Below are 26808 nucleotides of genomic sequence, written 5' to 3' on the forward strand. Positions count from 1 at the left end.
CCGCGCCGTGTGAGGTCCCGGTCCCACGGGAGGTCGAGGGACAGGTCGCGGGGGCGGAGCCGTCACAGCTCCGGGAGTCGGCGCCACTCCTCCGGGTCCAAGTCTTCAGGTAAGAAGCATAAGAAGTCGAAGAGACATCATCGCTCTTCTGACTACCCCCGACGCTCGCGCGACGCGGCCGGGCGTTCGGGTGACACCGCCCACGCGGCTCCTCATGAGTCGCGGGCGCCGCTTTCGGCTCCATACCCCCGGTCCCTGGGCTGAACGCGACGCCGGAGGAGATAGAGTGCTTCCTCATAGCCATGAGGTCCCTATCTCCTCCGACGGGTTCCGCGGCGCCTTCGGGCCCAGTGAACCCATCTGGGGGCCCTAGTGGGTTGGGGCTGCGACCCCGACGCCGTTGGGTGCTTCGGCCTCGACGCCGCCGGCGCCGAAGGCGCCGGCGCCGCAGGGCCCCACGATCCCGACGCCGGCGCTGCCCTCGGGCTCGGCGCCGCAGGGTACAGCGGTCCCGGCGTCGTTGGTGCCTTCGGGCATGACGCCGCAGGGCACCGTTCGGCCCTCGTCGGGCGCTGGATCCTCCCCGGTGGACCTTACGACCCCCCCGGGGTCGGTCCGTGTGGTGTCCCCTCCGCCGACGCCGTCCCCGATGCCTCCTCTCAATCGGTTCCGACGTCGGGACGACGCCTGTCGGCGCCGATCTCGACGCCGTTCGGGGATTTCCATCCCTATGAACCGTCCTCATTCACTTATGACCCTGAGTCTCAGGAGATGGGGGAAGAGGAGGATTGGGAGGGGTCTGAGGACCCTCTGACGAGGGAATGTCAGTCTAACATGGACTGGACAGGAGACCTTGGGGAAGCCAGTGGACTGGACACCTCTCCAGACACTGGATTCGTCTCTCCTCCTACCGTGGCTTCGGAGGAGGGCGCAACATATGGTGTGGTGTTGATGAGGGCTGCTAAGGCATTGGGCCTTGAGCTCCCCGTCGCGGCCGTGAGGACTAACCTCCTCACTGAGGTCCTTAAGCCGCAGTCATGCTCCATGGAGCCTCTGCAGCCGTTTAATGAGGCCTTGACGGACGTTCTTTTGGGCACTTGGTCCAGGCCCGCTACAGGTTCGCCTGTAGATAGGAACGTGGCCAGACGCCACAGCCCGGCCCCGGGCGACCCATGTTTCCTGTCCACCCACCCCACCCCGAGAGTCTGGTTATCCAGGCCTCTAACTCCCAGACCGTCTTCCCGACGGCTCCCCCCGATCGGGAATCCAAGAGGTACGAGGCCTTTGGCAAAAAGGTGTTCTCGTCCCTTAGCTTGGGACTGCGGTCTTCCAACACTGCATGCCTCTTGGGCCGTTACACCCATTCTATATGGGAAACGGTGGCGGAATTGCTGCCAGAGTGTCCGTTGGAGGTACGGGCCAAACTCGGGCAAGCCCTAGTGGAGGGCCGGGACGCAGCGAAGTATTCAATCAGGTGCGGACTGGATACTACTGACTCGCTGGGCAGAGCGATGGCTACGACGGTGGCGATACGATGCTACTCCTGGCTGAGATCCGCCAACTTCTCGGCTGATGTCCAGAATACACTCATGGACATGCCGTTCGATGGCCGTCGCCTCTTTGGCGACAAGGCAGACCAAGCGCTTGAGCGCTTTAAGGACTCCAGGGCTACGGCCAAGTCCTTGTGCCTCTCGGCCCCGCGCCAGCAAATGGGTGCCTTTCGCTCCTTTCGTGGCCAAGGAAGGGGCGTCCCCACACGTGCCGCCAGCCACTCGCCGCAAACTGTCGTCCAGCGCGGCGGCGGCCGTGAAACCCGCCGTGGAGGCGGTCGGGGAAACAAGCGGAGCCAGTCCACACCTGCCCCCGCAGCATCCGCCTCTAAACCCTCCTAGTCCGTGCTTTTCGGCCCATGTGACGCCAGTGGGAGGCAGGTTTCGCCATCACCACTCTCACTGGCGCACTGTCACTTCGGACAGGTGGGTGCTGCAGATCGTCCGGAGGGGCTACTCCCTCCCCTTCGAGACGACCCCTCAAGCCATGTCACTGCAACACCACCGCGTATCGGGGGATCACTTGCGGCTCCTGCAGGAGGAAGTTTCGGCCCTCTTGGCCAAGGGGGCCATCGAGCGCGTTCCTGGGCCAGAAGTAGGACGTGGTTGCTACTCCCACTACTTCCTGGTACCCAAGAAGGGCAAAGGGGGCCTCCGCCCTATCTTGGATCTGAGGAACGTCAACGGCTTCCTCCGGAAGGAGAAGTTCAAAATGCTGACACTGGCTCAGGTCTTGGCTGCCCTAGACCCGGGAGACTGGATGGTAGCGTTGGACTTGCAGGACGCGTATTTCCACATCCCCGTCCTGCCTGCCCACCGACGTTACCTGCGGTTCACGGTAGGCCTCGAGCACTTTCAGTTTACCGTGCTCCCCTTCGGCCTTACCAGCACCCCACGGGTGTTCACGAAAGTGATGGCGGCGGTGGTCGCAGCTCATCTGCGCAGGTTAGGGGTCTCAGTCTTCCCCTACCTAGACGACTGGTTGTTGAAGGCGGGCTCGCCCCAGGCAGTCGTCAGCCACCTCCAGACTACGGCGGATCTCCTGCACCAGCTGGGATTTTTCATCAATGTGCCGAAGTCACACCTGTGCCCCTCTCAGAAGCTCCTTTTCATCGGAGCGGTTCTCGACTCGGCGCAGTTTCGGGTTTACCTGCCCGAGCAGCGGGTCCGGGATATACAGGCTCTGATTCCGGTCTTTTGCCCGTTATCCCGGGTTTCGGTCAGGTTGACGCTGCGGCTTCTGGGGCTGATGGCCTCCTGCATCCTTCTGGTGCATCACGCACGGTGGCGGATGCGGGCTCTGCAGTGGGACCTGAAGTTTCAGTGGGCCCAGCACCGGGGCAACCTGTCCGACCATGTCCTGATCTCGGAGGGCACTGCGAGACAGCTGCAGTGGTGGCTCACGGACCGCGATTGGGTCAACGGCAGATCCCTCTCCCTTCCCCAACCGGAGCACGTAGTTGTGACGAACGCATTCCTCCAGGGCTGGGGAGGCCACTTGGGAGAGGCGGAGATCAGAGGACTCTGGTCTCCGGCGGAGTCCCGGCTCCATATCAACCTGTTGGAGCTACGGGCGATTCGTCTGGCACTGAAAGCATTCCTCCCGTCTGTCCGAGGGAGTGCAGTGCAGGTGTTCACCGACAACACCACCGCCATGTGGTACTGCAACAAACAGGGCGGGGTGGGGTCGTGGACCCTTTGCCAGGAGGCTCTGCGTCTCTGGCAATGGCTGGAACATCAGGGCGTGACTCTGATGGTTCAACACCTGGCCGGTTCTCTGAACGCCAGGGCGGACGAACTCAGCCGTTGGTGCTCGATGGATCACGAATGGCGTCTGAACTCGGACGTGGCGCAAGGCCTCTTTCTGCGATGGGGAGAGCCTTGGTTAGATCTATTCGCCACCGAAGAGAACGCGCAATGTCATCAGTTCTGCGCGTTGAAATTTCCAAGGCGGCACTCGCTCGGAGACGCTTTTCATCGCGAGTGGAGCTGCGGTCTGTTGTACGCCTTTCCGCCTATACCTCTTCTGCCCAGAGTGCTGAAGAAGATCAAGCGCGACCGGGCACAAGTCATCCTTGTGGCTCTGGACTGGGCTCGAAGGTACTGGTATCCCGAGCTACTCAGCATGTCAGTCGATCCCCCGATTCGTCTGCCTCTTCAGGAGGACCTTCTGTCGCAGCAGCAGGGGACGGTCCTCCACCCGAACCTGTCCAGTCTCCACCTCCATGCTTGGAGATTGAGCGGCGACAGTTGAGGCCATTTGACTTGCCTCCTGAAGTTTGCAACATCATTCTGGCAGCCAGGCGTCCCTCCACAAAAACGGTATACGCCTGCAGGTGGAACAGATTTGTGGCATGGTGCACAGCAAAGGCTGTGGATCCCCTCAATGCCCCCCTCTCTGAGGTTCTTCTCTTCCTTCTTTCTCTTGCCCAGCAGGGCTTTGCTCTGGGCACTATCAAGGGCTATCTTTCGGCTCTTTCAGCCTTTCTGAGGCTGCCTGACCAGCCTTCTTTGTTCAAGTTCCCTATTGTTAACAGATTTCTGAAAGGCATCACTCATACCTTTCCTCCTGTTCCTTTCGTGATGCCTCAGTGGGACTTGAACCTGGTTCTAACCTTTCTGATGTGCGCTCCCTTTGAGCCACTTCATAACTGTCCACTTCGCCTTCTTTCTTTGAAGACTGCCTTCCTGGTAGCCATCACCTCTGCCAGGAGAGTGAGTGAGCTCCAGGCCCTCTCTTGTAAGCCTCCTTTCCTGTCCGTCCATCCGGACAAGGTTGTTTTGAGGACTAGGCCCTCCTTCTTGCCAAAGGTGGTCACGGCCTTCCACATTGGGCAGTCCATCACATTGCCCACCTTCTTTCCGCCTCCGCACCCCTCGAGAGAGGAGGAGATGCTCCACCGTCTGGACCCAAAACGTGCGCTCTCGTTCTATCTGGATCGCACACGCCAGTTCCGGGTGGATGATCAACTCTTTGTTGGGTACGCGGGCGCTAAGAAAGGGAAAGCGGTGCACAAGAGGACCATCTCTCGATGGATTATCATGTGCATTCCACTCGAGCCACGGCCACTACAACTGCCTTGGGCCGAGGTGTGCCCTTGCAGGACATTTGCCAGGCAGCTACGTGGGCCTCGTTGCACACGTTTGCTAGGCACTACTGCCTGGACAGTCAAGTCCGGAGGGACGGCTACTTTCGCCGCTCCGTTCTCCGGGACTTTCTGGTGTAAATATTGGTTCGCAGACCCACCACCACGGGGATGGTATTGCTGGGGTATCTATTCTAAGGTAAGGAATCTATCACTAACGTGTCTCTTTCAGATGCACAAGTTACTACTTGTGTAACGATATATCTGTAAGAGACATTAGTTAGTGATAGATTCCTTACCGACCCACCCATCCTCCCCGTTCTGCGAACCGATATCTAGGGTTAAGGTCATCCCCTTTCAGGGCCCTAGTTTCTTGGCACCAGTGTCGGTTTTTGTCATGGCTCTGCGCTTCTGGCGCGGAAAAGCTGTGGCTAAGAACTGACGTCAGCACGCGGAGGCGGCGTCTAAGTACTCCAACGACGTCATTACGGCGCCCACGACGCCGACGACGGACGCGGAGCCGCAGACGACGCCTACCGACGCGCAAGGGTACTGCTACGCAAAACTTTCCGGATCCAGTCTGACGCCTGGGGATTATCTAAGGTAAGGAATCTATCACTAACTAATGTCTCTTACAGATATATCGTTACACAAGTAGTAACTTGTGCATTTGGGCATGTCAATTCAAGTGTTCCTTCATGCTCCCCATTAGTGTGTTTTCTTTTAATTAATAATTCATGGTGTCTGAGTCGAGTAAGAAGCGTTCGCATTGATATAAACTCAAGCTATACTTAAGCTAGGCCTTCTTGTGTACACAAATAACTTCATGAAAGTATATATACAAAAAAGAAAGTAAATGATGTATAAAACGTAAAAATTATGTTTTTCAAAATTAGTGCAACGGTGTATGCTTAATTGTAGCTCTACTTTCTGTTATTAAGAACTTCAGGTCCCTCTGTTGCTGGCTTGGAAACCACGTACACAGGAGGCAATGGCTTCTCCACCTCATATAACAGCCAAAGGTGGTTAAACCTTTACTTGTCTGCATGTAAATTCTTGGATTTGGCTTTGGCATTACCATCAGAGAATCTTCCTCAGTTTCAAATGTAAGTAGAAATAAGTCAATGCCTTTGAAATCCTTGTTAATTGTTGTGTCTGTAACTTTATTAATGTAATATGTTTGCATTATATGCCCCTCATGTTCCTTCATCAGTACCTGATTATTGTTCCTTTGTTGTACTTTTTCTTTCCCCATTACCTTCCCTTGTGTTGTGCACCTGAATCCAGGCATGGTATTAGAACATTGGGGAATTTGACAGTTGGGGAAAAGTCTTGCAGCGGAATTCTGAGGGCAGTTGTGTAAGTAAGAAGTAATACAGCGTCATACCTCTTATGCTGGCTCCTGTCGTCACTACATCTTTATTGGCGACGAGCGTGGGATTGTGTCATGCTTCATTTGCACAACATATATTGCCGGTAAGGTGGTGGCACATTCCTTCGGTGCCCTTCGGCTCCCTGCTCTCCAGCTTTTTTCTGGCCACGCTGTTTCGCTTTGAATCTGGCCAAGACACATCAAGATATTTCAGTGCTACACTCTCGTCTCACCAGGCAGGTTGAATGTGTCTTCCTGAGGAGTTCCACAACCATAAAAACCCACAAGATGCTGGACGGAATGTTGCACAATGGCAAAACAGTCACCCCCAGTCACAGATCTGGGTTTAATCCATCGTTATTTTGCTCACCACGCCAACCCAGTTCAGACATGGCCATATGGAAATCAGTCTTGAACCTGTGCCTCATGGGAACAGTCCAGCCCGAACTGCCAAGTCATGTCTTCCCTGGACCTGAATCAAGCATCCTAGGACCGGTTTCTGGCTATCAGCCGTCATCAGCCAGGATAGCTTGACTCTAGTGGCGTAGTGAGCACGGGACCCACGTCTGGGCATACCTTTCCCACATAGGGCGAACAGCAAAACACACAAAATGATGGACGGAATGTTGCACAGTGGCAAAACAGTCACCCCCAGTCACAGATCTGGGTTTAATCCATCGTTATTTTGCTCACCACGCCAACCCAGTTCAGACATGGCCATATGGAAATCAGCCTTGACCCTGTGCCTCATGGGAACAGTCCAGCCCGAACTGCCGAACCATGTCTTCCCTGGACCGGAATCAAGCATCCTAGAACCGGTTTCTGGCTATCAGCTGTCATCAGCCAGGATAGCTTGACTCCAGTGGCGTAGTGAGCACGGGACTCATGTCTGGGCATACCCTTCCCACATAGGGCGAACAGCAAAACACACAAGATGACGGATGGAATGTTGCACAATGGCAAAACATTCACCCCCAGTCACAGATCTGGGTTTAATCCATCGTTAAACATGTCGACGCACACAGGAGGTTATGTACATTAAATACACGAAACCACCGCCACACTATTTTTACAATAGCAGTACAAAGGTATATTAAAATGCTTTGTAGCCCTCATATGCCAGGTATTTTTAGCACTCACTTACCATTCACTTCTGACCCTACCACTCACTACTCTCGTACACCACATATAGTGATTTCATCAGTGCTCCTGCGTACTCGCTGGTTAGTAGAACACCGCGTTCCGTAGATGGACGCAAAGGCCCCTATGATGAAGTATGACATCAAGGGCCCTTTTGGTGTGTGAGGGGTATTTAAAGAACACCATGTGCTTCCCACCATTGTAGGAAACACATCCCACTCCAGACCTTTTTCTCATTTTTTCACCTATCTTGCCTGGGTGGATTCTATTAGCAGAGGCTTCAACAACCCTACCTGGCCTACCCATATTCAAAAAAGTAAAAGACATATGTTTTTGGGTCTGTGCCTAACTGTCCAACTGTCCCTAAAATTAATCACAATGCAGTCCCCATCTATATTCTTCTCCCTGGCCCCTACCCAGTCTATTCGTCTAGCGAATAGGATTTCACTGGCTCCCCCCTCCGGGAGAGGGCTATGGCGATTCAACCAGTAAATACATTTATTTTTAAGGTCTCTGTAGTCCTCAACCTTGTCCGGGCTCAGGGAAGGGACCCCCGCAAGGACCACCACGTATGGGACTGACTCCGGGGGCAAATCTAGGTGGGTCAACTGGGGCCTCCTGGGGCCCAGTACTCTAGGCCCCAGGCCCAAGTTCGTTGCCTGCTTAGGTTCTTGTGCATTCCTGCTGCCAACAGTCATGCACCTTCCCCCATATTCCCTGTGTTAATTGGGGAAATTGTTTGCATTGTCATTGGCTGGGGAGTTAGGTGTGTAACTACTGTGTCAGAGTGTACAACTGGTACCCTCTCCCTGGATATTTCTCCCGGACTTAAATTTTGAGAACCCTTTTGGCTTGGCCCAGATGTACTTGGGCCATTGCGGGACATCTCCGAGTTCCCCCTACCCATCCCTCCTGCTTTAGGTATACATAGTGATTCAAGACAGGAAAGTCTTTTTTCAATAGAGTCCAGTCTCTTGTGGATCGGAAGGCATGATTATATAAATATATGTTCCATCTTGTCCCAAAAATCCCCACCTTTCTCTATTAGCAACGTAGCTTCTTCGACTAATGACAATGACTTGTCTGTTCCAGAAAGTTGTCCAACTAAGTCAACCACAGGCAGTTCAACATCCTTTGTAGAGCAATTTTACCTTTTAGTGTTCTTGTTGGTTAAAACAGTTCCCCCACGCTTTCTTTTAGCTGCTTGATCCGGGGCTTTACTTATTAACCCTGAGTTCATGTCCGCCACCGACCTCGCGGACTGACCCGATCTAGTGCAACGAGAGTTTTGGGGAGTTGTTTCTAATATGGGCTCAAAAGGGGCCATATTCACTGGTGGGCTATGCAACATCAGTACTACCTCCTCCAGAGTATTGATCCCACTCTCCGATGTACCCGGTGTAATTCTAGTTCCTGGTTGCACTGCCAGTGATAGCTGTATTAGTGTTGCATCTGAAACTGGCAGAGGGGATGGGGCTGTAGCTATCGTACCCAGAGAGGGTTTTTTGTCGAATATTTGATCCATGGATAATTGTTTTTCAGTGAATTCAATTTCCCTTTTGTAGGACTGACGATGCCCTAATTAGGAATTTGTCTATCGTTCCAACAACGCCTCCGGTGGTAGGCTTCCGGCCCCTCCCGGCTCCATTAGCGGCCATTCCCCTGTAGCGACAAAACTTAGTGATCACTGCAACACTGACCTTCTATAGGATATCCGGGTCCGGGAGTCACGGAGGAGTGCCCCGTCCCATCCTCTTTCGGCCACAGACGACCCGCCCTTTGCCCGGGCTTAGCCCGGCGCCGCCCGCGTGGCGGAGGGGGCCAGCTGGAGATATCCGATAGAAGGGGGCAGGGCTGTGCAGCGCTGGTGCCTCACGGGACAACGAGTCCATCTCGCTGTTCGCCTGCCGCTCTGCCTCTCTCAGGGGTCCTGGAGTCTGTGTGCCTGGTAGCTGTAAGTTAGAATCCCAATACGCTGTGTCTCCTGCGCAGCGGGAGACGCGAGGTCAGTTTCAACTGCTCGGTAGGAGGGGGCGGGGCTGTGCAGCGCTGATGCCTCACGGGACAACGAGTCCCTTGCGCTGATCGCCCGCCGCTCTGCCTCTCTCAGGGGTCCTGGAGTCTGTGTGCCTGATAGCGGTATTCACTCTCAGAGACTTAGAAGTAGGCTCCCATATAGTCCCTTGTAGTCAGACCCCCGTACCTGCTCTCGTGGCCAGCTTGCCTCCCACTCTCTCTCCTGCATCCTCGAGCTCTGGCTTTGTCTTTGTGGATCAAAAGGCCGCCGCTGCTGCAGCATAATGTGCCCACTGCCAATCTGCAACCTGCAGCGAAATATGCTTACAATCAAGAGCCTCCAGCCTCCAGCCTCAAAAGTGAACCAAAACATTTGTCCAGCAAATGTTCCGCTTCTCTCCTGAAGCCGCTGCTAAATCCTGACAGAGACAGTGTCGATACAAATGTGGTTCAACACGAGCTGCCGCCGCCGCTTTTACTGCAGTCTTTCACCAACTTCCCTATCGAGCTGCAATTTGAACTGCCGCCTTTATTTACCTCCTCGTTTTCACCTTCAGGGGAGAGCAGCTCCTGTCAAAAACGGCCGCCGCAGCTTCTCCTTTCCTCCTCGCCTTCACTGGGGAGAGCTAAACCCGCCGGGGGAGCATGGAGCTCGACTAGAAAGACACCACAGCTGCAGCCCGCAGTCCGTCACGCAGCAGGATTTTGCAGGGACACGAACGCCGAACCCGTTACCAGCCAGCAAACAGTCAGTCCACCATTACTGGTAGGGATTATATATGCTCATCCTTGTAGGAGCAGTAGCACCAGGTCTTCCTCATAAAAGGGATGGGAGTCTACTCCACCTATTTTCTTATAACGAAAAAAGGAGGGTAGCTTAGCCCTATTATAAAACTCTACGTTCTAAGCTAGTACTTTCCCATGCAGAGGTTCAAGATGCTAACTTTAGATCAGAGCATGGCAGCTGTCTGAAACAATGATTAAAAGTGTTCATTGAACCCACAGTAAGTTACTTTGTGTGGGAAACTTACGTTTCCTCTACAGGACTCCTCCATTTTGTCTGAAGTGCTGACCTTCTGGTATTTACCAAGACCATGGCCCTGATGGTAGACTTTCTGTAGCAGCAGAAGGTCCTCTGCTACCCATCCCCAGATGGCTGCCTCATCCAGGTAGCATCATCGGAGGTGGCAGAACCCTTCCCTGCTTTGTCCTGACCCCAAGGACCCTATGCAATCTTGGGTTATCAATGTATCCAAATCTTCCAGGAGGACCCAATCATCTGTGAAGTCCTGGTCTCCAGCATGACATAGACCTTCCCTGCTCTTGCATTCCTTCCTACAGAGAGCTTATGTGTCTTTAGCAGATCACTTTATGAGCAAGAAGACTGTGTGAGCAGGCCCCAGTCAGCAAATTACTTAATGAGCAAGGAGACTATCTCATCCTAATGGTTCCAAAGAATTCTGTGATTAGAAGTGTTCTTGATAAGAGTGATTCCACATACAGTTGCATTTCGCATAACCATTGAGAAGCTGCTAGTTGAGTCAAATCTAAGTCAATCCTTGTCTGACCATTGCTGGTTCCTTTTCCTGTTATGTTATGTTAAATGTTAAATATGTTAAATAATTTCTACCGCGCACGTACACCGGGACGGTTTCTTGGCGCTCATAACAGACATAGCAAACCAGGGCCAGGAGATCACACTATTCCAGCTTTGAAAAGAAAAGTTTTTAAGGTTCTCCTAAATGACTCATAGGTAGGGCAGTGACAAAAAGAAGAGGGAAGGGAATTCCAAAAGATGGGGCCGAGAGAAGAAAAGCGCAAGCCGCCATGCTTCTTCCGACGGAAAGATGGAATGCAGAGAAGATTATCAGCAGATGATCTTAGATTACGGGTAGGAAGATATCTCTTCAGTTTAGAAGACACAAATTCAGGGGCGCGATCGTGAAGAGATTTGAAGACGGTGCATCCGAGTTTGAAGGAGCACCGTTGGGCCACTGGGAGCCAGTGAAGGCTCCTCAGAAGGGGAGAAACATGCTGGTGTTTAGGTTGGTGATACACCAAGCGGGCCGCCTGATTCTGGATTAACTGAAGTTTGTGGAGCTGATAAGCAGGAATCCCCACGTACAGGAGATTAGCAAAGTCAATCCTGGAGATGACCAGAGCCAGTAAAACTAAAATGAGTGCCTCTCTGGTGAGAAAACGACAGATCTTACGGATCCTGCGCAGTTGAAAACAACAGGATGATGTCACAGCCGAGATCTGGGGTTTCATGGATAGATCCTCAGAGATAACCACTCCAAGGCTTTTCACAGTGCTGACCGGGCTGGGAGGGATACCAAGGGAAGGAGGCCAATAAGTGTCGTTCCAAGGATTAGTAGGGCCACCCACCAGGACAAGTTCAGTTTTTGACGGATTCAACTTGAGCTGGCTGTGAGCCATCCAGTCTGAGATCAACAACATTGTGGTTTGAAAATTATAACGGGAAGAGGGTAGAGTGTCCAAGGGAAAGACCAACTGAAGGTCATCAGCATAATTATAAATAGTTGCAGGGGAGTGACGAAGGGAGACCATAAGTGGTTGCATATATAAATTAAAAAGAAGGGGAGAAAGAGCAGAACCTTGAGGGACACCACAGGTGAGAGAGGAAAAGGGAGCAGTGAAAGTAGACAAGTGGACTGCCTGCGAGCGGCCTTGCAAGAAAGACCGCACCCAGTCCAGCGCGATGCCCTGGATGCCGGCGTTTCCGACACGGTCGATCAGGATAGCATGATCGACCGTGTCAAATGCCGCCCAAAGATCCAGCAAAATCAGGGCTTGGGAGAGGTTGTCATCAGCACCCGCTCTGAGGGTGTCCATGACAGCCGCAATCACCATCTCGGTGGAGTGGAGAGGGCGAAAACCAGCCTGCTGGGGATCCAGGAACAGAGAAGTCTCCACGAACGAACTCAGGCACCTGGTGACATAGGTCTCTAATATCTTGCCCAAAAAAGGGAGGAGGGAGATGGGCCTGTAATTACTTAGCACTAGTGGATCTGCGCCGGATTTCTTTAAAATAGGTAATACCACGGCCTGCTTAAAGGCCTCTGGGACAACTCCAGATGATAAAGAGGAGTTGAGAAGGGCCAAGGCAGGACCGGGACAGGCCATGAAAATTTCCTTCAGGATATGAGGGGGACAACAGTCCCTAGGAGAACCGGAGCAGACCTTATGAAGAAGGTTGTGAAAATCAGAGATAGAGATAGGAGGAAAAGAGGAGAATTCCTGAGGGTTAGCAGGAGGGAGGGGGAACGATTTAGAGGGGGAAGGTGGAGAAATGTTAGTTTTAATAATGGAAATTTTTTCTTGGAAGAAGGCATTGAGCTCATCACACAAAGCCTGAGTAGGTGCCAGTGGAAGAGTAATACGGTCAGGGAGGGAGAGCTCGTTGACGATTGAGAAAATGTCTTTTGTTTTGGAGGCCGACTCCAAGATTTTTGTAGAGAAATAGTGAGTCTTTGCCTCAAGTATCGAAGATTTATATTTACTCAATAAAGAGGTAAACTCTTTCTTGAGTGAAGGGTCGTACTTGTGGCGCCAGCGACGTTCAGCTTGGCGAAGGGCAAGTTTATCAGATTTAAGCTGGTCATTAAACCAGCGCTGGGCATCGTGGGGGCGTTGGACTTTTATGGTCTTTAGGGGAGCTACGGAATCAACTGCTTCCTTCAGCCAATGTTCGAGGGAGGAGGCTTGGTGGGATACTGAATCAGAGTCTGAAGGGGCTGAGGCTGCCAAGAGAGAGAAGTTTTGGCAGGTTGGCATTTTTCCAATTGCGGGCCCTAATGTTCGTAGGACGAGGAGGGCGGTGAAAACTGGGCAGATCGACTGAAAAAGAAATGATATAATGATCTGACCAGGTACATGGAACAATCAAAGGAGGGTCGATATCAAGATTGGCCGACCAAACTTGATCGAGTATGTGTCCCTTACAGTGGGTAGGACTAGAGATCAGTTGCTGGCAGTTCAGACTGCTGAGGGTTTCAGTGAAACGTTCAGACAGTCGACTTTCTTGGGGGTCATTAGGCCAGTAATTAAAATCACCCAGGATAAGAATCCTAGAGTGATTAATAAGAAGCTGGGAGACCATGTCCCCGACTGACTGGGAGAAAGAAGGCATGTAGGAGGGAGGTCTGTACATGAGCACACAAGTAAGGGAAGTGGTGACAGAGCGAAGCTGTATAACAAGAGTCTGGGTATCAGGAATAGGAGTGCAATCCAGGATTGAAAAAACATATTCCTTGCGAATAATAGCGGCAACTCCGCCACCGGTTTGCCCCCTGGGACGGTCAACATGTAGTATATAGTACCCGTTAGGGATAGCAGCTAAAATATCAGGTGCTGAGTCCTCGGTCAGCCAAGTCTCAGACAGGAACAGAATGTCTGTCTCAGTATCGTCTAATAGACGGTAGATGTCCAGTTGGTGTCTCATCAGGGAACGCGTATTTAAATAATGAATGGATAAAGTGTAAGACACAGGGGTTGAAGGGGAAGAAATAAGGGATACAGAAGGAAAGGTACAACTAAGTAACGGGGCGAGAGAAGTGCTTGAAGCGCGAGCAATGCCACACGCCTGGGCCCTTCTGATGGCTTCAGGCGGCAAAGGGACATAGTGATTGAGGGAATAAAGGTCCTGCGAAGAGTATGAGACTTTACCGGCAGGGTGGAAGGCCGCAGGGCGCAGTCGAACGCGGACGGGCGCAGACGGGCAGGACTTTGGCTTGACTTCGGCGCGACATCGGCGCTCCCGCTGCGCTCGTCCGCTGCGCTTCCGCCATACAGTCATAATATGGATAAGGGACGTAAAACCGCTAGACCGCTGACCTGCGCTGAATGCGTCAGGGCGGAAGTGGATCAAAGAAGAAGGCGGGGAATGGCGCTCACCAGTTCGACCCTCCGCACAAACGGCACACAGCCGGGGCGGAACGGGGTCTGGATCGGAAATGACAGGTAGGTTGCTCAAAGGAGCCAAGCAAGTGCAAATAGCGATTATAAGATAACACAAAGTTAAAAACACACAAACACGATAATAATTGCGGAGGAGCCGTGTTAAAAGCTAGTAGTCAGCTGTAGATGATTAGCAACACATTGGCAGCCTGAATCGCCGCGTCTGTCTGAAGAATACATGATCCCAATATCTGTAGGGATGCCTATTTCATGTTCCTCATCAGCATCTTGAAGTCAGTACAGAGTCCTTAACGTTTAGGTAGGATGCATTTTGCAATGATCTCTCCATCATTGCTTTGTGCAGCAAGTTACATTCTACACAACACATAAATGTATTGGTTATGATGGCAACTTTGCTAGCACTGAAAACCTTCTTTCAAATGGTGAAATAGAGGATGATGGTGATCTACATGGACATCACCACATCACTACTCCCCACAGGTTTTTTGGCTGGCCGTGGCTGTATGGAAATAAACTGTACAGCACAGCTTGTACCTGATAGTTGCTTACACTGTGGAGATCAATGACACCAGAGTGGATTGCTTTACTAGACTTCTCCACTTGCCACTTAAGTGGGACATTTTCCTGGATTTCCTCGACCCCATGTTTGGGATTAAGGTCATTCATGTATAGACACCTTTGCCACTCGCCTGAACACAAAATGCAACCTGTTTGCCTCCTTAATGGGCAGTCGGCCTCACGTAGTAGTAGTGTGGCTCACCGGTTAGAGGCGGCAGACCCGAGAGCAGAGGACGGCCCGGGACCAGGGTTCGATTCCCGGCGCGGCAGGTTTCTGGACCAGGGTCAGCGGACTCGATAATTCTCTCGCCTCGGTGCCCACTCTGATCAGCGATCACACTCGGCAACTCTGGGCATTAGCTTGCCTCATCTTCACTAACGGCCCCACCAGACCGCCGGGGATGCCTGGTCTCACCCTGGAGATACCCATTAAGGGACCATCTCTCAGGGAAGCCAGGAAGGGTTTCGCAGCGGTCGAAGCGCCCTGGGACCCTACGGGTAAGTAGTGCGCTATATAAATGCCTATACATACATACTATACATACACGTTCTACTGAACAGTCTCATGTTAGGCTTGTGGCTGCAAGATTTCCAAATTGACTCAGTAGAAATCCATTTGGCTGAAATACCACCACAGGCACTAGCTAAGAACATTTGCTAGCTCAGTTGGTAAAGATCTGTCTTTTTTGTGTCATCTGGCTGAGATAGTTTGAAGATGAATATCTGCAGGACTTACCTTGCAGAAACTAACTGGAGCCTACTAGAACAGGGCTTGTGATTCATTCCCTTCTTCATGGTTTTTGAGACTGTGGCAATGCATCTGAAGAGTCTAATGCATTTGTTTCTTGCACAAAGGTACTCCATGACATTTTGGGGCCTGGCCCGGGCACTTACAGGTAGATTATAGGGCTTGTCATATGTTAGTCTTCTGTGACTTAAAGCTTCTGAAGTGGATGTCTTCTTTCTTCATCCCACCATTATTCTGAAGGTACTGTCAAAGGTCAATCTGAATCTGGAGATTTGTTTTTTGATATGTATTCCTTATTCGCATACATGTTTAGCTGAAGGGCCATTACACAAACTGATTTCAGCCACACCTTACACTTTTAATTTGGTAGAAGCAGGGGCCTGCATTTTACTGACTAACTGTTTTTGACATTTGAAAGCAATGATGCTGACTTATGGTTTCTAAGGCCACCGGCGCGTGATGGATTCACTCATGAGTCATCCACTGCTACTCCTTTCATGAAACCATACTACATCCTGTAAAAGGGAATACTCCATGAGGGTGAACTCAGTGGCATTCTCCATGCAGATACTTGGACAGCCCCATCTTCATTCTGCCACCTCAACATTCTCAAAGCTTCTGACCAGAAAGGTCTCTGCAACCACTTTGTCTTAGCTGCTTCATGCTGCCTTCTACCCTCCCTCCCCCCCACCTTTCTTATTTAAAGTTGCTGTGGAATCTACTGATATACTGAGAATGGAAAAGAGCCAGGCTGTAAATGTATTATAAAGTTACCATCATATACCTCTTTTATAATTTATCCATATGCTCTTCCGCATTGTCAGCATCACCATGTGGACTCCTCAGCCATAACTCAAAAACAACTTATCTATTGTTTTTTTTTTTGTTGAGAAATGAAACTGGCAAGGGCACATATAAACATAGGAAGCTTGTTTGTTAAACCGACAGCAAAATCTCTGAATTTACAGCTACAGAAACAGTTGCTGGTCCCACCACCAGCTGACAGGGTACCAACAGGGAATAAACGTACTAAGAATAACAAGAGTACATTATAGGTATCTTTATTCTATCTTTTGATTTAGTGTTATGAGGACAAAATTACCTTTAAGCTGGAATCCAACATTTAATGTTAATTATAGCAATATTTATGTTTTTGCTACTATTACTAGGTCCCTTTAGAAAATGATGAGACTCCAAATAAGTACTGTGTATTCACCACAAAGACTTGATACTCTCTTGTCACTGTAGGTTCTCCTCAAATCTTAACTTGGATCCTCATTTATGCATGAAATTGAAATGGGTTCTCGCCACCCCCATACTGATAAAGACTCTTCCATATGCTACTATGAGCCAAAATGCATCTAACAAAATCTTTGCACACCTGTGGTTTGACTGTTCTTGATTCATTTAGGCGGCAGTGAATATAGGAACCTAAAGCATATGTAACAGGGTTCATATGTTGGATTGATTGATTTCATTACCTTACAGCATGTGTATAGATTATGTTGCCTGTGCATACTATTAAACAGACACTATTCATTTATTTATAATTGTGGTGTTGCACACACTGAATTACACCTAATGTAATGAGAAGCACTGCATGGTAAAAATTGTTAAATTATTTGATGTTTTACCTTTTATGTACAGCAGTGGTACCTGAATATATTACACATATTTAGTGTAATTGCCTTGCAGAGTTACAGTATGTTATTAGAATGCACAAATATACATTCGTCAACAATAAAAGCAAATATATATTGTTTCCTTAAAAGGTATCGCTGGGCTTTTATTCCAGAAGCTTCAGATGATTCAGGGTTGGAGGTGAGAAGACAAGGTACACATCAGCGTGAGTTTAAACCTTACGTAGTACGACTTGCAAAATTGCTGCGGAAAAGAGCAAAGGTATTTCCTTTTTCACTATTTAATGCTAACACTTAGCAAAGTAAACTGCACTTACATATCGTGCATTTCTTTGTTGTGATTCTTTGTAATTCTTTTTGACTTAGCATTCAGGTATATTCCGACACCATGGAGAATCTGAAAGAGACATGTTAGTGATAGATTCCTTACCTTAGAATATCCCCAGCCGTCAGACTGGATCCGGAAAATTTTTGCGTAGCAATACCCCTGCGCGTCGGTAGGCATCGTCTGCGGCTCCGCGTCCGTTGTTGGCGTCGTGAGCGCCGGAATGACGTCGTCGGAGTACTTAGACGCCGCCCATGCGCGCTGACGTCAGTTCTTCTGTTTTCCGCGCCAGCTAGCGCAGATCCGGAAGAAGCTCTACCCCCAGTCAATTTTTGGCTGAACTTTTTCGATCTTTTTGATCGCTTTTTCTTGTCGAGTCTTTGACTCCATCGGTGCCAGGGATGCCCGGGTTCAAGCCTTGCTCGAAGTGCGACCGACTCATGTCGGTCACGGACCCCCATGGCCGGTGCCTGAAGTGCTTAGGCCTCGACCATGATGATCGAACCTGCTCCAACTGCCGGGCCCTGACGTCGAAGGCTAGGCGGGAGCGGTCCCGCAAGCGACTCGAGCTGAGGCAGTCGGCCCGCGCCTCTCCAGGTCCCGGTCCCGGTCCCACGGGAGGTCGAGGGACAGGTCGCGAGGTCCGAGTCATCGGAGCTCCGGAAGTGGACACCGATCGTCTGGTTCCAAGTCCTCAGGTAAGACGCATGAGAGGTCGGAGCGACGTCATCGATCCTCCGACCCACCCCGACGCTCGCACGATGCGGCCGGGGGATCTGGCGACACCGCCCACCCGGCTCTGCGGGAGTCGCTAGCGTCGCCGCCTGCTCCGGATCCGGGACGTCGCCGGTCGACCTTACGACCTTGCCGGCGCCGTCCTCAAGGGTGTCGCCCCCGGCGCCCACTGTGGTTGCCGCCCCCAATGTTTCCTACGGTCCGACTCAGGTGCCGGAAGGGCACCGCTGGGCGCCGATTCCGTCAGCCTTTGGGGATTTTTATCTCCACGAGGAGGCCCTGTCTGCTAATCCTGGTTTACAGGACACAGGTGACGAGGATGATTGGGAGGGGTCCGAGGACCCTCTGGCACTGGATTTCCAGTCTCAGCAGGACTAGACATATGAGCTTGGGGAGGCCAGTGGTTTTGACACTTCGCCAGACACTGGATTTAGCTCACCTCCGACTGTGGCTTCGGAGGCGGGCTCTACTTATAGTGTAGTGTTGACGAAGGCAGCTAAGGCCTTAAACCTTAAGCTCCCCGTCGCGGCCGTGAGGACTAACCTCCTCACAGAGGTCCTCAAACCGCAGTCAAGCTCCAGTGAGCCTCTGCTGCCGTTCAATGAGGCCTTGTGTGACGTTCTTGTGGGCACTTGGTCCAAGCCCGCCACAGGTCCGCCTGTGGATAGGAACGTGGCCAGACGCTACCGCCCGGCCCCGGGCGACCCATGCTTTTTGTCCACCCACCCCACCCCGAGAGTCTGGTCATCCAGGCCTCAAACTCCCAGACCGCATTCCCGTCGGCCCCGCCCGACAGGGAATCCAAGAGATACGAACAGTTCGGGAAGAAGGTTTTCTCGTGTTAGCTTAGGGCTGCGGTCTGTGAATACCGCCTGTCTCTTGGGCCGCTACACCCACACTCTGTGGGACACGGTTGCGGAGGTGCTGCCACAATGCCCGGAGGAGGTCCAGGCTAAACTCGGCCGAGCCCTTGCGGAGGGCCGAGACGCAGCACGCTTTTCTATCCGGTGTGGGCTGGATACCACGGACTCACTTGGCAGGGCGATGGCAACGACAGTGGCAGTTCGACGCCACGCCTGGTTGAGGTCCGCCAACTTCTCGGCCGATGTCCAGGCCACGCTACTGGACATGCCGTTTGATGGCCGTCGCCTCTTCGGCGACAAGGCAGACCATGCGCTGGAACGTTTCAAGGACTCCAGGGCTACGGCCAAGTCCTCGGGCCTCACGGCCCCACGCCAGCAATCGGGTGCCTTTTGCTGCTTTCGTGGCCACGGAAGGGGCGCCCCCACACGTACTGCCAGCCACGCGCCACAGAATGTCCAACAGCGTGGTGGCGGTCGTGGAAACCGCCGGGGCGGCGGTCGGGGATCACGGCGAGGCCAGTCCACACCCCCCGCAGCAGCACCTGCCTCTAAACCTTCCTAGTCCGAGTTTTCAGGCCCATGTGACGCCAGTGGGAGGCAGGGTTCGCCATCACCTCTCCCACTGGCGCACAGTTACTTCGGACAGGTGGGTGCTGCAGATTGTCCGAAGGGGCTACTCCCTCCCCTTCGAGGCATCCCCTCCATCCATGCCACCGCAATGCCACCGCGTGTCGGGGGATCACTTGCAACTTATGCAAGAGGAAGTCACGGCCCTCTTGGCCAAGAGGGCCATCGAGCGCGTTCCTGGGCCAGAAGTAGGGTGTGGATGTTACTCCCACTACTTTCTGGTACCCAAGAAGGGCAAAGGGGCCTACGCCCGATCTTGGACCTACGGAACGTCAACGGCTTCCTCCGGAAGGAGAAGTTCAAGATGCTAACTTTGGCTCAGGTCCTGGCTGCCCTGGACCCGGAAGACTGGATGGTAGCGTTGGACCTGCAGGACGCTTATTTCCACATTCCCGTCCTGCCGGCCCACCGGCGTTACCTGCGGTTCATGGTAGGCCAAGAGCACTTTCAGTTTACCGTGCTCCCCTTCGGCCTTACCAGCGCCCTTCGGGTGTTCACGAAGGTGATGGCGGTGGTCGCAGCTCATCTGCGCAGGCAGGGGGTGTCAGTCTTCCCCTACCTCGACGACTGGTTGTTGAAGGCGGGCTCGCCCCAGGTAGTCGTCACCCACCTCCAGACTACGGCCGACCTCCTGCACTTGCTGGGGTTTTCCATCAATGTGCCGAAGTCACACCTGTGCCCCTCTCAGAAGCTCCTCTTCATCGGAGCGGTTCTCGACTCGGCGCAGTTTCGGGTTTACCCACCGGAACAGCGGGTTCGGGATATTCAGGCTCTGATTCCCATCTTCCAGCCATTATCCCGAGTCTCGGTCAGGTTGACGCTGCGGCTTCTGGAGCTGATGGCCTCCTGCATCCTTCTGGTGCATCACGCCAGGTGGCGGATGCGGGCTCTGCAGTGGGACCTGAAGTTTCAGTGGGCCCAGCATCAGGGCAACCTGTCCGATCATGTCTTGATCTCGGAGGGCACTGCGAGACAACTGCAGTGGTGGCTCACGGATCGCGACTGGGTCAGTGGCAGATCCCTCTCCCTACCCCACCCGGAGCACGTAGTTGTGACGGACGCGTCTCTCCAGGGCTGGGGAGGCCTATAGGAGAGGCGGAGATCAGAGGCCTCTGGTCTCCGGCGGAGTCCCGGCTCCATATCAACATGTTGGAGCTGCGGGCGATTCGTCTAGCACTTAAGGCATTCCTCCCCTCTGTTCGGGGGAGTGTAGTGCAAGTGTTCACCGACAACACCACCGCCATGTGGTACTGCAACAAACAAGGCGGAGTGGGGTCGTGGGCCCTGTGCCAGGAGGCTCTGGGCCTATGGCAATGGCTGGAATATCAGGGCGTGACCCTGGTGGTTCAACACCTGGCAGGCTCTCTGAATGCCAGGGCGGACGAACTCAGCCGTCGGTGCATGATGGATCACGAATGGCGTCTGAACTCGGACGTGGCGCAAGGTCTCTTTCAGCAATGGGGAGAGCCTTGGTTAGATCTATTCGCCACAGAAGAGAACGCGCAATGTCATCAGTTCTGCGCGTTGGAATTTCCAAGGCGGCACTCGCTCGGCGATGCTTTTCGTCGCGAGTGGAGCTGCGGTCTGTTGTACGCCTTTCCGCCTATACCACTTCTGCCCAGAGTGCTGAAGAAGATCAGGCGCGACCGGGCCCAGGTTATCCTTGTGGCTCTGGACTGGGCACGAAGATACTGGTATCCCGAGCTACTCAGCATGTCAGTCGATCCCCCGATTCGTCTGCCTCTTCGGGAGGACCTTCTGTTGCAGCAGCAGTAGACGGTGCTGCACCCGAACCTGTCCAGTCTCCATCTACAAGCTTGGAGATTGAGCGGCGACAGTTGAGGCCATTTGACTTGCCTCCTGAAGTCTGTGATGTGATATTCTGGCAGCCTGGCGTCCCTCCACAAAGTCGGTATACGCCTGCAGGTGGAACAGATTTGTGGCATGGTGCACAGCAAAGGCTGTGGATCCTCTCTCTGCACCCCTTTCGGAAGTGCTGCTCTTTCTTCTTTCCCTTGCCCAGCAGAGCTCTGCTCTGGGCACTCTTAAAGGGTACCTTTCTGCCTTCTTAAGGCTACCTGATCAGCCTTCTTTATTCAAGTCCCCCATTGTAAGTAGATTTCTGAAGGGCATCACACACATGTTCCCTCCTGTTCCCTCTGTGATGCCCCAGTGGGACTTGAATCTTGTTCTCACTTATCTGATGTGTGCTCCCTTTGAGCCGCTACATAACTGTCTTCTCCGTCTTCTCACATTGAAGACTGCTTTCCTGGTCGCCATCACCTCTGCCAGGAGAGTGAGTGAGCTCCAGGCTCTTTCTTGTACTCCACCTTTCCTATCTGTTCATCCTGACAAGGTGGTGTTGCGTACACAACCTTCCTTTCTGCCCAAGGTTGTCACGGCCTTCCACATCGGGCAGTCCATTACTTTGCCCACCTTCTTTCCGCCTCCGCATCCCTCGAAAGAGGAAGAGAGGCTCCACCGTCTGGATCCAAAACGTGCGCTCTCCTATTACTTAGACCGCACACGCCAATTCCGGGTGGATGACCAACTCTTTGTTGGTTACATGGGCGCGAAGAAGGGAAAGGCAGTACACAAGAGGACCATTTCGCGGTGGATCATCTTGTGTATTCAGGCATGTTACTCCATGGCGAAAAAGGAGCCCCCTGCTGGATTGCGGGCTCATTCCACTCGTGCCACGGCAACAACAACTGCCCTGGGCCGAGGAGTCCCTTTACAGGACATTTGCCAGGCAGCAACGTGGGCCTCGCTGCACAAGTTCGCAAGACACTACTGCCTGGACAGTCAAGTCCGGAGGGATGGCTTCTTTGGCCGTTCCGTCCTCCAGGACTTTCTGGTGTGATATTGGTTTGCAGACCCACCACCGGGGTTGGTATTGCTGGGGTATCTATTCTAAGGTAAGGAATCTATCACTAACGTGGCTCTTTCAGGTGCACAAGTTACTACTTGTGTAACGATATATCTGTAAGAGACATTAGTTAGTGATAGATTCCTTACCGACCCACCCATCCTCCCCGTTCTGTGAACCGATATCTAGGGTTAAGGTCATCCCCTTTCAGGGCCCTAGTTTTATGGCACCAGTGTTGGTTCTATCATGGCTCTGCGTATCTGGCGCGGAAAAGCTGTGTATCTGAACTGACGTCAGCGCGCATGGGCGGCGTCTAAGTACTCCGACCACATCATTCCGGCGCTCACGACGCCGACGACGGACGCGGAGCCGCAGACGATGCCTACCGACGCGCAGGGGTATTGCTACGCAAAAATTTTCCGGATCCAGTCTGACGCCTGGGAATATTCTAAGGTAAGGAATCTATCACTAACTAATGTCTCTTACAGCTATATCGTTACACAAGTAGTAACTTGTGCAATAGTGAGTGTAGAAGTGTCATTGCTTAAAAAAAGCACCAGAGAGGCTAGTGAGTTGTATTGATCAATCAATCTGAACATTTTTAAAGCGCACTACTTACCCGTGAGGGTCTCAAGGCGCTGGAGGGGGGGATGCTGCTTCTGCTCGAATAGCCAGGTCTTGAGGAGTCTCCTGAAGGTTGGCAGGTCCTGGGTCTGCCGTAGAAGGATGGGGAGGGTGTTCCAGGTCTTGGCGGCGAGGTGGGAGAATGATCTGCTGCCGGAGGTCGCTCTTCGGATGCGGGGGACTGTGGTGAGGGCGAAGTCGGCGGAGCGGATCGGGCGGTTGGGGGTGTAGAAGCTGAGTCGTCTGTTGAGGTATGCCGGTCCAGTGTTCTGGAGTTCCTTGTTTGCGTGGATGAGTAGCTTGAAGGTGGTCCTCTTGTTGACGGGGAGCCAGTGCTGGTCTCTCAGGTGGGGTGTGATGTGGATGTGGCGAGGGATGTCGAGGATCAGGCGTGCAGAGGCGTTTTGGATGCGTTGAAGTCGTTTCAGGAGTTTGGCCGAGGCTCCTGCGTAGAGGGCGATTCCGTAGTCCAACCTGCTGCTGATGAGGGCCTGGTCACCCTTTTTCTTGTTCGGGGAGGGTCCACCTGTAGAGCTTGTGGAGCATACAGAGGGTGTTGAAGCAGGAGGACGTCACAGCGTTGACCTGGTTCGTCATGGAGAGCTTAGAGTCGAGGATAAACCCTAGGGTGCATGCGTGGTCGGTGGGTGTTGGAGCTGTTCCCAGTGCGGTCGGCGACCAGGAGTCGTCCCAGGCCGACGGGGTGGAGCCGAGATGAGGACTTCCATCTTGTCTGAGTTTAGCTTCAGTCGGCCGTTCTTCATCCACTCAGCGACTGCTTTCTTTCCTTTGTGGAGGTTGGTTTTGGGGGTGAGGGGTTCCTTCATGAGGGAGAGCATCAGCTGGGTGTTGTCGGCGTAGGAGATGATGTTGAGGTCATGCAGTCGGGCGATGTGGGCGAGTGGTGCCATGTAGATGATGAACAATGTTGGGCTGAGGGGTACGCCGCAGATGATCTCTGTGGGTTCTGAGCGGAAAGGGGGAGGCGTACGCTCAGGGTCCTGCCGGAGAGGAAGGAGGTGGTCCAGCCCAGAACCTTGTCTTGGATCCCAGCGTCGTAGAGGCGTGTGCGTAGGGTGCGATGGCAGACAGTATCGAAGGCGGCTGACAGGTCCATGAGGATGAGGGCCGCGGTTTCTCCGTTGTCCAGCAGGGCTCTGATGTCATCTGTGGTGGCGATGAGGGGAGTTTCTGTGCTGTGGTTGCTGCAGAACCCGGACTGGGATGGGTCCAGGCTGCTGTTCTCCTCGAGGTAGCGGGTCAGTTGTCTGTTGACGGTCTTCTCGATGACCTTCGCCGGGAAGTTCTTGAGGTCCTTGGGCTCAGCCTTGGGTTTTTTGAGTAAGGCGTGGATCTCGGCGTGCTTCCAGCTCTCCGGGAAGGGCGCTGTCCCGAAGGAGATGTTGATGGCTTTCCAGAGATGGGGTGCGATGGTGGTGCTGGCTTTGTTGAAGGTTTGGGAGATCCTGAGTGGATGGTGTTCATGATTTGGATGGTGTCGTTGTTGTTTATGCTGGTCCAGTAGAGCAGGGGGTTTGTGCGGACGGTGGCCGTGGGGACGGAGATCTCAGTGGTTGTCGGGGCGGCCGTGACGTTGAAGCTGTTGTGGATGTCTGCGATCTTGTGATGGAAGAAGGTGGCAAGGGAGTTGCACCGGACTTGCAAAGGTGGGATGTCGTTGGTATTGGAGCTGGGGTTGGGGTTGGAGAGTTCCTTCACGATGTTGAAGAGCTCTTTGCTGTTGTGTGCATTGTTGTCTAGGCGATCCTAGAAGGAGGCCTATTTGTCGGATCTGATGAAGTGATGGTGTCTGCGGGTGGCGTTCTTGTGGGCTACGTGGCTGTTCAGTGTCTGTCCACTGTGCCATTTTTTCTCTAGCTTTCGGCAGGTTTGCTTGGAGGCCTGGAGGTCTTCAGTGAACCAGCTGGCTTTCTTGCTGGCGTGTCTGTTGGAGGGTTTCTTGATCGGGCGAGGGTGTTAGCCCAGTTTTCAATCCATTGTCTGATGTTGCGGTCAGTGGGGTTGACGGGTGGGCTCCGGGTGAGGGTGGTGGTTAGCTGGTCTTTGGTGACTTTGCTCCAGCAGCGGCGGGGGATCTGTTGGGTGCGGTGGTGCGTGGTGGGTTTCCGGAAGGTGAAGTGGATGTAGCGATGGTCAGTCCAGTGGAGTTCAGTGGTGTGGTTGAAGGAGACGTAGGAGCTTGCAGAGAAGATGGGGGTCAAGCATGTGGCTGGCGTAGTGGGTGGGTGTTGTGTCGAGTTGTCTGAGTCGGAGGTTGGCGAGTTTGTCGATCAGTGGAGTTGAGGTCGTTCTCGAGGTGGAAGTTCAGGTCCCCGAGAAGGATGTAGTCTGTGGAGTCGAGGGCATGTGTACTGGCGAAGCCGGTGATGGAGTCGCTGAACTGTGGCCGGGGTCCGGGGGGTCTGTAGACGAGGGTTACTCTTAGGGTGGTGTTGGGATCGGTGTGGATCTTGAAGTGTAGGTGTTCGACTGTGCTGAGGGTGTCGTCGGTGTTGGTCGAGACTCTGGGAGTGTTCCTGTGGACGATGGCGATTCCTCCTCCGTTGGTGAGGTCCCTGCGGGTGATCTTGAAGCTGTCCGGGATGGCTATGATGATGTCGGGTGCCAAGGAGGGGTTCAGCCAGGTCTCGTTCAGGAAGGAGACGTCTGGGGAGGTTGAGTCGAGTAGGTCCCAGAGTTCTACAGCGTGTTTGCGGGCCGAGCGGGTGTTGAGAAGTGTGCATCAGAGGTAGTTTCGTTCTTTGCCGGTGGGTGGATTTGCGGATCAGATGCTGGTGAAGCTGCAGTTCCATCAGGAGAAGGGTCCTTTTGGGCGTTTCTGGGAGGCCAGGAAGCAGGTGTGTGATCGTCCGATGTTGAATGCGTGAAGGGTGCAGGCATCGTAGCGGCGTCGGCTGTTGTGGTGTTCGTACTGGGCCAGGGGTTCTGGCGTTGGGTGCGGTTCAGGCGGGGACGGGCTTGCCTTAGGCCGCCATAAGAAGGGGAGGTGGGAGGGAAGAGCAGCTGGGAGGTGGGAGTGGACGAATGGACGAACAGGTGGGGCGAACCGAAGGGAATGCAGCGGCGGGAAAACGGTGGAAGAAGGAGCTGCGAGGATACAGAAGGCACAAAAAAGGCACAGGGCACAGAAGTAAAGCAAGGGGGGGGAAGGAGGAATGAAAAGAACAAAATAACCAATGCAGCAGAATGCAAAAAATTACACTAAGCAAAAGTGTAGCGAGCGGGGTGGGGGGGCGGGGAGGCGGGAGACGGGCAGAGGTGCGGGGAAAAACAGGGGAAACGAAGGAGACAAAATTACAGAAGGCCGCAGTGTGGAATACGAGGGGGACAGCAATACAGTAAGGCAGCAAACAAGAAATACGAGGGGGACACAGGGATAACAGAGAGGCAGTTTACAAATAAGCACAAAATTGCAAAAGTAAACATACTTTCCTGTTCTTCCTGAGCAATTCTACAAGTTTTTTTTCTTCTAATCCTTAATTACAGAGTGCTATTAGTAATTATGATAAATTTAGAAAGTGTACCTAGGTTTCGCTTAATCCTTATTAAGGGCCATTCCTTTGCCTATGTGGGTCCTAAGCTTTGGAACTGTTTGCCGGACGATTTAAGGAACTGTAAGTAATTTTTTCACTTTCCGCAAGATGCTGTTGACTTGGCTATTCTGAATCTGCATTGTGGGATAGCAGATCTGCG

The 26808-nt window shown here is 52.9% G+C and overlaps 1 protein-coding gene across 2 annotated transcripts in view; it reads left to right on the plus strand.

Moving 5' to 3' along the window:
- DOP1A (DOP1 leucine zipper like protein A) overlaps positions 1–26808 on the plus strand; it is a 1079867-nt gene that overhangs the window by 1028160 nt on the left and 24899 nt on the right. For both annotated transcript variants that reach the window (XM_086926553.1, XM_086926552.1), the window contains 2 exons: positions 5578–5742; positions 17184–17313. In XM_086926553.1, the coding sequence (XP_086782679.1) occupies positions 5578–5742; positions 17184–17313 (295 nt within the window). The remainder of the gene's footprint in view (positions 1–5577; positions 5743–17183; positions 17314–26808) is intronic.

The sequence above is a fragment of the Lissotriton vulgaris genome, chromosome 6, assembly GCF_964263255.1.
Source record: "Lissotriton vulgaris chromosome 6, aLisVul1.2, whole genome shotgun sequence".
NCBI classification, from domain to species: domain Eukaryota; kingdom Metazoa; phylum Chordata; class Amphibia; order Caudata; family Salamandridae; genus Lissotriton; species Lissotriton vulgaris.